The sequence below is a fragment of the Hydra vulgaris genome, chromosome 12 (genome assembly GCF_038396675.1).
Source record: "Hydra vulgaris chromosome 12, alternate assembly HydraT2T_AEP".
NCBI lineage: Eukaryota > Metazoa > Cnidaria > Hydrozoa > Anthoathecata > Hydridae > Hydra > Hydra vulgaris.
Window position 1 is genome coordinate 69,482,291 of NC_088931.1, and position 12,167 is coordinate 69,494,457.

The 12,167-nt window shown below is 29.7% G+C and overlaps 1 protein-coding gene across 2 annotated transcripts in view; it reads right to left on the reverse strand.

Annotated features, from left to right (window-relative positions):
* Positions 1–12,167, reverse strand: part of LOC136088966 (receptor-type tyrosine-protein phosphatase S-like) — a 130,323-nt gene that overhangs the window by 38,957 nt on the left and 79,199 nt on the right. For both annotated transcript variants that reach the window (XM_065814256.1, XM_065814257.1), the window contains exons 5-7: positions 5,437–5,537; positions 5,159–5,345; positions 4,944–5,046 (exon numbers count right to left, since the gene is read on the reverse strand). In XM_065814256.1, the coding sequence (XP_065670328.1) occupies positions 4,944–5,046; positions 5,159–5,345; positions 5,437–5,537 (391 nt within the window). The remainder of the gene's footprint in view (positions 1–4,943; positions 5,047–5,158; positions 5,346–5,436; positions 5,538–12,167) is intronic.

Sequence of the window (12,167 nt, forward strand, 5' to 3'; positions counted from 1 at the left end):
GAAAAGCCTAATTTTATAGGACGCCAACACCATATTTTAGATACTCTTTTAAAACATGTCATGAATGATCTTATTGAAAGATCAACAACATCAACAAATCTTCACTACCCTTTTGTAACAAGATTACAAGAGTACGAGAACCTGAAGTTATTATTTCAGAATACTGGATATCCTTTGACGAAAGGGAAATGGACATGCTGGCAAGATGATATGGACTTTCTGCATCACTTAATACCTTTCCAAAAGTGAATTTCAAATCATTTCCTGCTATAAATATACAAGATGGAACTTTTAAGCAACTTTTGTTCTACTTGCTTACATTCTAATACCAGACTATCAAGAATTGAAATCTGCTCAAGCAACATGGGACTTCATCTGTGCTTCATCGGGTGATATATGGTTTGGTGATCATTAATTCAATCCTGCAGATTTTGTTAATCTATTAGAAGCATGCAAAATTATTATTATAATATCCTCTATTAGAAGTATCCAGAAATTAAAATTGTTGAAGAAATTTTGGTCTACAGAGCCAACACCAATTCCAACTAAACGGTCAAATAAGTGTGCAGAACGTATGGTAAAAGTGATGCAAGATTTAGTGCCTTTATGTCATAGCATAAAAAAACTTAACATTTAATACTTATTGTCAAATACGTTGACCATGATTGTATTTGTATTGACCATGATTGTATTTGTAGAAAAAAGAAAAAAATGCAACCTTACAACAATGGGAGAGTGGATCAACCATGGCAGATAAAGCAGGCATGTGCTTTTAGACTTTGCCTGAGAGTAAGAGGGTTATTATTCGTCAATATAGGAATGCCAACAATATTGCAATATTTTTTTGCAGTAAATAAATTAGTTTTGTTTTCTAACATAAATTGTGGTTTTTAAGTCCAGAATTTGAAGCCACTACAAGCATTAGGCTTTTAAAGAAGAGAGATCAGATTTAAAATCAGCTGCTTGTTCTAAGCAATCAAAAAGTGAAGATTTTCAGTCAAGACAAGAGTATAAAGTTGAATCGCCAGCAAATAGAGTCACTTTAGATTTCATGAAGATTGTTATTGTAGATAAGAAAAAATACATGAGCAAAGATAGAACCTTGTTGTACCCTTAAATTTACTTGAAATAAAAAAGAGAGTAGACCTTCAAGAATAACTTTAGTATTGCAGTTAGAAAGAAATAATTTAATAACCTTAAAACCTTTATATAAAGAAATTAATAACAGAGTGAAGAGTAATTGTAAGATAGTGAGAGGTCAAAGTGTTTTCTAGAGTTTTGAAAAATTGAAGAGAGTTCTGGAGAACACTTTTTTAAGACTATTATGGAAATCTATTCTGGAGCACAAACTGTAAAAGTGTTTAGTTGAGAGTTAACTTTAGCATTGAAAGCCAGAGTGATTTCGATATTTAACAATGGGTTAATCTGTTTAACTGTCAGGAAGATTATGGCCATTATATTCAAGAGTCAAATTAGGGTAAGATTTCTTTGCAAATAACTCTGCTTTATTCTGGGGAGAAGTAAAAAGATCAGACCCATGAATTAGAGATTAAATGTTAGACTTACTTTAGTTAAAAACATTGTTGAAGACTAACCAAAATGAGAATAACAGAGCTTAACATTAGACAGGAATTTTTACATTAGCTTTTTGCAATAATAAAAAGACACTTGTTCTTATGAGAGATTTTCTTGTAATAAAGATGAAAAAAAAAGATTAATGAATATTAAAGCAACTGCTCAAGATAGTGAAAAATGTGGAGTAGAAATCAAAAAAAAAAATGTAGAGGCTTGACTTAAAATTGAAGAAAGTAATAAAAGCTTTCAAGCTTTTATTCCAGAAGGAATAAAAGATTTCAAAATGCACTTTATGCATACATATTATGAATATAAACATATATATTTGCTATTTAGATGCTGGCATACAATATCCTTTCATTGTTATATAAACTTTAGTATTTATATGGTATAGTTTTTATCCAAAAGAGAAGATGATCAGATGGAGATGTGGTGTGACTCTAGCAAGACAAGAAAAGGAGGCATAATCTTAGACAGATTAGAAAAAACGTTGTATCGAACAACGTTTGTTAAAAAAGATTAAAGTAATTTAGGTATCAGCATATAGAGAGGTAGCAGCTTCAGTAGAAAATGGTAGTGGTAGAAGTAAGAAAACTTGAAGAGAGTACCTTACATATTGTATGAATGAGCTTAAGTTAAGAAAAAAAAATGCTCTAGATTGTTTATATTGGAGAAACAGCATAAAGAGGAAGGATAGATGATGATGATGATGATGATGATGATAATAATGATGATAATGATCATCATCATAATGATGATGATGATCATCTTTAGCAGGCTTTAGCCTTCCTCTTTTATGCCAATTATATACCTATATAATATATATAGATATATATTATATAGATATAATATAAGATTATAAATTATAAACCACATAGATTAATAGTACCTAAGATTAATATAACTTTTATACATTAAAATTATTAGCCACAATCAGCCTTTTTCATTGGTACATCAGTAATCATCATCAATCATAATCATCATAATCAACATCATCATCATCACCATCATCATCATCATCATCATCATCATCATCATCATCATCATCATCATCATCATCATCATCATCATCATCATCATCATCATCATCATCATCATCATCATCATCATCATCATCATCATCATCATCATCATCATCATCATCATCAGTATCATCATCATCATCTGAAATTGGGGCTTCAGTACTTACATTGATTGATATTGGGAGAATATGCGAGGGAGAATATGCGAGGGAGTTACTACTACAACAACTGAGATTTTATTGTTATATATATATATATATATATATATATATATATATATATATATACAACTATAAATGCGTATTTAGATAACACCTCTGATGTCAAACTAAAAAAGTCTGCTGCCAAGGGGTTTCAGTATAGACATTGCTACATCAACTGAGGGTTTGGCATGTGCAGCAATCTTTTCTTTTATTACTCTTTGTTTTTTTCTTATTTTTCTGAAAATGCCTGAAATATTCTGAAATATGCTATAAATGTAGAAAAAAGCTTTTTTGGATTTGCATCCAAAAGAGAACAAAATGTTTATTGTTAATCATTTTCACATGGAAAATATCCTAAAATCAACCATGTAGGATATACTGCAACAAAAGGAGCTCAATATGGGACCAGAACAAAAAGTTGGAAGTGGTCAGACTGCAAAATGTAACCAAAATTATCAACAAAAAGATAAGCATTTGATATCATAAAAAAAACTAAAGCACCATAAAGAACATTGGCTCAGAAAGCTGTTGTGCATCTTAAGTGCCAAAAACTGGTTGTACTTTTCTGGAAAAAATTTGTGATAATTGACAACAAATCGTATTTTCTTTTGTGCAATAAAATCTAAAATAATTTTGAAAATTAAGATAATTTTGCCTCATTTGAAACTTAACATAATATATTTTTGAAAAAATTCATTTTTATGATACTAAGGATCTGTTAAATGTTCAAGGGTCTCGAGTTGCCTAAAAATATCTTTTATTTAAAAAAAAAATTAATTTTTTAATTTATAACAAATTCACTCCCAACAAGGCTAAATAACATTTTCTTGTAATTCCAAACATCAAGTTGGGAGTTACAAGAAAACAAAGAAGAGTATTAAAGTGCAAATAAAAGGTTGACAGAAGACTTCAAAAGTTAAAGGTTGTATGAGCCAGAAAACATGAAGATGTGAGAGAGTTCCAAAGCATTGAAGAGCCGGGAAAATAACTAAATGAATAAAAGTTTTTAGAGCCCAAAGGGATATATACAGTAAAAAGATGTGACTTTGCTAAATAACAAGTCAAGAAAGAATGAGTTTTGGTTAATGAAACTAGTTATAATATCTTGTTTGAGCAGCAAGAATGATTATATTTATAGTAAAGAAAAAGAGATGCTTTCTTACAATGATGGCAAAGTGGCTCAAAGTTAGCAGATAAAGCAGGTCCAACTACATTTCCAATGAATTTTTGTTTTGAACATTATTTGTCTCCCCAAGGCTGAGAGGGCCACTACAATCGTGGGGGCTACTTTATTATGGTTACAAACCTCTCTCAACTTTATAACTCTGAAACACAAACCTTAAAAAATGAGTCTGCTGCATGGTCGGCCTTGATTTTTTTAAAATAACTGATCTCAGATGTTGAATAGAACTATAATCTTAAACAAGTATGCATGGCAACAGGGGGAGGGGCGTACACACCTAATGGACAACACCTAATGTAAATAATAATTTATTACTTTAAGTTTTACCTTTAAAGAAAATTATTTAATTTTAAAATAATTCCTAAAAAACTTCTTTATTATTTACAAAGTTTTAAAAAGTTTTTATTCATTTTTTTCATGTAGCATTGGACAATCCAATTCAATTAAACATAAGTGAAGAAAACAATAGGTTGATGTTTTTTTTTTAGTAAATTGCACTACTTTTTAGTAAATTGAACTATGTATTAGGGCCTTTGCATTTCATGATCGATCTTAATTGATCATTAAAATAAAAACAACTTCTGACCGTTATGCTGGTGACATCAATTTGTTTTTAATCAACAAATCGTTATAAAATGAAACAAGCACATTAATTATTATCTATTATCTCTAGTTCAATGTCTAACAAACTGTCACTAAATACAAGTATAACTGAAATTTTCACATTAAATCAAGGCAATCTAAAATCAATAAACAACTAAATTACAGACTAAGCGGTCAAAAAATTAATCTTCTTGGAATAAATATTGAATAAAACTTCAATTTAAAATTATTTTCTATAAGTCATTAAGTCTTAATAATATTTTTACAACTTCCATTGTTTTTTTCAAACATAAATAATCTTTTTACAACATCGGTTATTTTTTTCAAAGATAAATAAAATAAACATAAAACACCAACCTGACAGGCCCATTGATATCAGATACACTATAAAACTGACATTCAAATACTTCAGTATAGTTATCAAAGTATTTTAATACTTTATAAGTTGGTGCTGGAGGTGCTAAAACAAAAAACATTATAAAAACATTGCCACAATTCAAATCATAATGTAACAATACAAATTGAAAAAACATTTAACAATGCATAAATATAAGCAAATTAAATAAACGTACAAATTGGTTTGGAATAATACTGTATACTTTTTCTCACATAATAGTCTTCATAATACACAGCATCTACAGATATGTTAAAGATAGCTGCATGAAAATCAACATCAATGACAATGTTTGTATTAACTGTCTCAATCGATTTCAGTAAAAAAAAAGAATTGTTGTATGGCTTGAATGATTGTAAACTTATCTAAATTAAATAAAAAAAAAAAAAAAACTATACAAAATTCTAACTATAAAAACAAACGAATTAAACATTTGTAAAAAAAAAAAGTTGATACAATAAATTTTTGAATTGAAACTGGAAAATCTAGTTTCTTCCATCTCAACATCAACCTATTGTTTTCTTCACTTATGTTCAATTGAATTGGATTGTCCAATGCTACATTAAAAAAATTGATAAAAACATTTTAAAACTTTGTTAATAATAAAGAAGTTTTTTAGGAATTATATCAAAATTAAATAATTTTCTTTAAAAGTAAAACTAAAAGTAATAAATTATTATTTTCATTAGGGGTTGTCCAAAAAGTACATATGTCAAAAATTTTGAAATTTGACCCTCCTCCCCCTGTTGCCATGTGTACTTTTAAGTCCAACCCCCCCCCCCTAAAAAGTATGTACGCTTTTGAAATATCCCCCCCCCCCCTCTACAATTTTTTTTTCAATAAAAAAGTTTATTGAAATAAAAAAAGTGGAAAAGTACTTTGATACTTAATACGACCCCAAAGCCCATGGTTTCGGCACAATTTAAAAGACATATGTACATGTAACCAAGTACAATCTGCTCCATGTCCTGCTGCCTTGTAGGATACGCCTTTTTAGGCAAAGGCTAGGAGATACCGACTCCGACTTAAAACATCCCCAGCCTTGGGGCTAATGGCTGAGTAAAGGCTAGCGATGGTGTCTCGATAAAAATACTCATCTTGGGCAGATGTTAAATGCATCCAGCTACTGTCTTGTAGAAGGCCTCCTAGGCAAAGACTTAAAGGGTAAACAGATTCTATCTGTTGACCAGCCTCGCAACTCTTCTTTATCTATTAGGCTGGCGCAGATGTATTTTTAATACATTGTTTAGTTTAGGATGTTGAATGCTGGATCTTCTTGACTCAATGAATGGGTTTTGCTTGTGTCTCTGTTCTTATGACTAGGCAACTCATTCTATTATCTCCTAATGAGGGTACAGCTCTAAAACTCAATTTTATGGTTCTGAGGCCGGCTGATAGTCAGGTTTCCCAAACTCTGTGGTAGCTCTCAGAGAGGCTGATTCCATCAACAGCTGAAAAATATCAAAGTATTAACAGTGCCATGTTGCGCATGGATGGTGTCCCTGTTTGTACTTTTGGTGTGCATTGCGGAGACCACATTTGGAGCCCTTTGTTACATCTAAGGATTTATTAATAGTAATGAGGCAATTGCTTGGGCTATTAAACAGTGTTCTGAGTACTATCTATGCTTTGAGTCAAGTTCTTCAACAAATTTAAAAATGAATAAAGTACCAAAAAATATAAAACACAAAAAACCATCATCATCACCAAGTTCACTAAACCATTCATTTACTAACATTCGTGGTCTTTGAAGTAACTTTTCTTCTGTTGAGTCTTATCACTAGACACTAGAGCCATGCCATTCTCTGATGACATGGCTCTAGTGTCAGTGATTCTGCAGGCATTAAAGCCCACAACTTTTGCCTTTCTCAATCCCTAACTCAAAAAGTCAACTTTCCAACTCGCTTTCCAGACAACCTGAATCATTTACCTTCTCTACTAAACTTATGTTTTGTTTCTGATCCTAGTCAGTGCTCAGTTTCTCCACATTCACCCTTACGTGCTTCTGATCACAGTTTGATCTCTCTAAAACTAAGATCTCATTCTTCTTCATCACCTGAATCCCCCTATTATCGTATCTCTTACAACTACTCTCATGAGCTCTCGTGACTTATAGAGAATCTTTAATAGTATTAATAATGAGGGCAAACCTTTAATTCCACCTCTCTTGTATGGTTCAAACTTTGTCACCTCACCTAAAGACAAAACTGAATTGTTTGCTAAAAACTTTTCATCAATATTATCTCTTGATTCCACTAGTTGCATTCTACCTGTGATAGAACCTTGAGGGGTTCCTCAAGGTTCTATCCTTGGCCCTATACTCTTTTTAATTTACATTAACGACCTTCCAGATATCCTCACATCTAAGGTGGCATTGTTTGCTGATGATACTACCATTTATTCTTGTCGTGATAAGAAACCAACACTCTCTGATTGCTTGAAGGGGGCATTTGAGCTTGAAAAGGATCTCACTTCTGCTACAGCATGGGGCTCACAGTGGCTGGTGAACTTCAATACAGATAAAACTCAGTTTTTTTTTTCAGCCAATCGTTATCGCAATAAGTTAGATCTTCCTATATTATGAACGGTGATGTACTTGATGAGTCATCTCCACTTCATCTTCTAGGATTAACTCTTACTTCCGATCTTTCTTGGAAACCATATATCAAATCAGTTGCAAAATTAGCATCTGCTAAGGTTGCATCTCTTTATCAAGCTCGACACTTTCTTACTTTGGATTCTATTCTCAATCTCTTTAAATCTCGAATCCAGCCTTGTATGGAATACTGTTGCCATATCTGGGACGGATTTTCTAATGATGCCCTTTCTCTTTTAGACAAGGTGAAAAAACGCATTGTAAACATAGTTGGACCTGCTCTTGCAGCCAACCTCCAACTATTATCACATCGTCATAATGTTGCTTCTCTTTCTCTTTTCTACAATTACTATAATGAGCACTGCTCTAAAGAGCTAGCGTCTCTTGTGCCATCAACTAAAATTCATTCTCGTGTTACTCGTCATTTAATTAAGTCTCATCCTTTTTCTGTGACTGTTCATAAGTGCTCCAAAAACGCTTATTTGTCTAGTTTTTTTCCTCAAACATCGATTCTTTGGAATTCGCTTCCTTCATCTTGCTTTCCTGCTTCATATAATTTGAAATCCTTTAAGTCGTCTATCAATCGTTATCTTGCTCTACATCTTCATCTTTTCTTTTCCAGTAACTTCCAACTTTAATTAGTGGTTGCTTGCAGCCTTGTTGGAAGCGAAGATGTTTAAAATATATATATATATATATATATATATATATATATATATATATATATATATATATATATATATATATATATAAATATATATTTATATCTTCAAGTATATATAAATATTTATTTCGATCAATTTAAATTACATCTTCATTTATTTGTACATATGTACACACAAACGACCACAAATATGTTCGTTTGGCCAAGAGGCTAAATTTATGGACTTCAACAGCGTAGATCGAAGATCATGTCTCAGTAAGCCATAATGTATTTTTTATTTTGCTTTAATTATGAATCAAATAAAAATAAACTATACCTAGGGCGAACGTTTTTTTCAGCCACCCCTCTTTAGTAATTCTGTAAAAATTTAGTCTTATGTGAATTCAGTAATATTGAAAACAAAGTCTAAAAACCAGTGCAGAGAGTACGCTACCCATAGCCCTTAAATGGAGGGGGGGGGGAGGATGAAAGAGCCCAGCAAATTTTATGAATTCGCTTTTAAAAGTAAAAATGCCACAGGTGCAATTTTTTCTTTCCTTTAGCAAAACACCAACATCCAGTTAGGCTTTAGAAACCAGAATTGGGTGTCTTAAGCCTTACTGAATGATATTGCATCATTTGACATATTAGTTGGTAATGCATTATTTGAATGCAAACTTTTTGCGGTCAAATGATGCCATATTAACTAATACATATATTACCTTTATATTTTCTCAGTTATTGATGATAAATATTTGATTAGAAAGAATTTGCATTGTTAGATCAAATACTTAATTAAAAACTTGTCATAATAAGACTTTCCTAACAATCAAGCAAGACAAATAGCTCCAGTCTAGAATTGCAAAAAAATGCATTTTTCTTTTCTCTAGCATTTCTTTGGGCCAAAAATGTATTTTTTGGTTTTCAAGGTAACTTTTGTTGTTGCTTTTTTTGGCAACTTTTTAGTTTTTTTTGGCATAATTATGAATAAGTTTTTTTTTATTCTAGTATATTTTTAGTAAACAATCATTATAAGCACATATATCTGTTACTATGTGATTCAACCAATTATTAATAATCTAGTTTTAAAAATTTAAATATAAGAATTTTGAATAGGGGTTAAAATTGATTCATATTAGAACTTTATAAAAAATCGTTTGAGTCATGGCCTACTATAATTACAGGTCAGGTAAACATAAAGCTTAAAAAAAAACTGGTCATTTTTTTTTTATAAATTTCAAATTAATAATTTGTAATATGATGCAATACGTTTTAATTTCATTTATTTTTATTACCAATTGATCACAAAAAAAGTATTGTTATTGAACAAATGCGTGAACTCTTTAATGTTCATTGGTGAAAAAAAGTATATGACGCAATTTGTTTTAATTTCATTTATTTTTGTTACCAATTGATCACAAGAAAAGTATTATTATTGAACTCTTTAATGTTCATTGGTGAAAAAAAGTATTCTCCTAATATGCTTTCTAAGACATTTGAGTACTTTTCATAGTCAAGAACATAAAGACTACAAACTACCAAGTATTTCATAATAAAAATGACATCTAAAGTTAGAAATGTTGAAAATAAAGATAAAGTAGTATTTTGACAAATGTTTTATTTCTCAAAGACAGGTTATTCTACTAATTAATGTTAAGCCACAGTTAACATATCAAGGAGATAATATTTTCGGTAAACTTGTAAATTCCCCAAACGAATTAGCAAAAACAGTTTTGGGTTTAATGATTTGTTCTTTATTTGGTGGAAAACAGTTTTTGTATAAAGCATTACCAGTAATAGGATTAATTTTTAATACCGTCAAACAATGCAAACAATTAAAACGATAAAAAACTGTGGTCGTTCTGTTGTTGCCATTCAATGCACAGTAACAAAATAAATAAAAAGTTTTTTCCTTAATACTTGGTGCACTAATGATAACATTTTCCTTCTATATGACTTTATTCATTTAATAAAATCTATTCGCAACAATTGGCTCATAGAAAAATACCAAGACTTATGTTTTACTTGCTAAGGTATTTCAATAATTGCAAAATCGTCAGATCTTGAAAAACATTTTCAATTTGAAATAGATTTAAAATAGATAAAATTGTCTTAACTTAATGAAACTGCAATTTTTCCAATTGAAGGTCAAAATGTGTCAAGTTGTTTGAGAATATTTTGTGATGAGGCTGTAGCTGCTTTAAAAATTCATCCATCAATTAAAAATGTTGACGACACCAAGTGTTTTTATCTATTTTTATCAAATTTTTTAAAATTGTTAATGTTAAAGGACTTTAAGATATTTGTACAAGAGATAAATATCCTGTTGTTTTTTCATCAAACAATGGTAATCGATTGAACTTTCTTTTATATTTGGCTGATATGGTTGAAAAGATGGCTCTTGAAAAACATGGTTATAGATTGAAAAATTTAACCGAAGACACTTCTCATGTTTTTTCTCATACATGTCATGGAATAGTTGAACTAGTAAAACATTAACTAACTACAAGTCATAAGTATGTTTGCCTTAGACATTTTACTAGTGACCTTATTGAGAAAGCATTTGGAAAACTTTGGCAAGGATCAGGTTGTACTATTTTATAAATTTTCAGCAAATATTACAAAAAGTTGACATTAAAAAAATAAAACTTTGTCTGAATATTGGTATCACTGCTATTTATCATAGTATCATCAAGCCATTTGTGTGACAAATGTAATAATGCAATGCAAGATGTTATTTTGTTCATAATCTTCCAGTTATTGAAAGCAATTTGTCTAAAAATATTAAATCTCTTTATGTCTAAATTAATGTTTACATTGCTGGCAATGTCAATAGAGAATATCCTTCATTTAAAGATACAACATTTTATTTTGACCAGTTTGGAGATTACGTCAGAGATTAACCATGATGGTTTAAGTGGAGATTTGCCTATAAATAACATTTGCCATTAAATATTTTATTTATACATTTTATTTCATCATCTGTGCACATTTGTGTTTTATGTTATCTAATTGCTTTTTGATTGTATCTGACTTTTATGGATTTACCAATATTTCAAAAAAATACTGTGGAACAAACTATTGCTATCTTTATTCCCCATAATTTTTAACGGAATCTGTAAAAAGAAAACTTTGAAGTTTTTTTAGCAGTGTAATATATATATATATATATATATATATATATATATATATATATATATATATATATATATATATATATATATATATATATATATATATATATATATTTTAACAAATTGTAGTTTTCTTTTGAAATTTATTTTATCATAAAGATTTTAGAGTTTTTTGCACAATAAAAAGTGAGTTTTTACTATATTATATCTAACGAAATGTGGCTTGCATTTAATTTTTTTATTTCGGAGGTTGAATTCATTTATTAACACTTTTTAAGTGAGTACTCAAATAAGTGCAACTATATTGCATAGCAGGTATAATTTAAAAAAAACCAAAAAAAAAAACCATAAAAAAACTCCTTGGTTTTTCAAAAAACATAAATAAAGCCACAAGTAAAAAAAATCCTTTTTATTAACATAATTATCATATAGTTAAGAAAAACAAAAACCATATAAAAAAACATTTTAAGCCAAACTAATACTATTGGCTGGACCAACTTTAGAGAGGGATAAAGCTCTAGTGCCTGTTTAACGTTCAAGAAAAAAATAATAAAAACTAATCTATATAGTATAATTTCATATATTGTTCAGCATCTATTAAATGTTTCTTGTTGAATTTTTATTGATGGTCTTCTAGATCGTTGTTTGGTGTTGCGCCTATTTCGTATACTCATCTACTCTTTACTCTGCATTAAAATATGATTGTATTTTACCATTAATTTTATTCCTTTCAATAACCATTTGTTTATTTTTTTAACTCGACAAAGATTACACGCTTTTTTTGTTTGTTTTTGTCTTATCTATTGTCTGATTT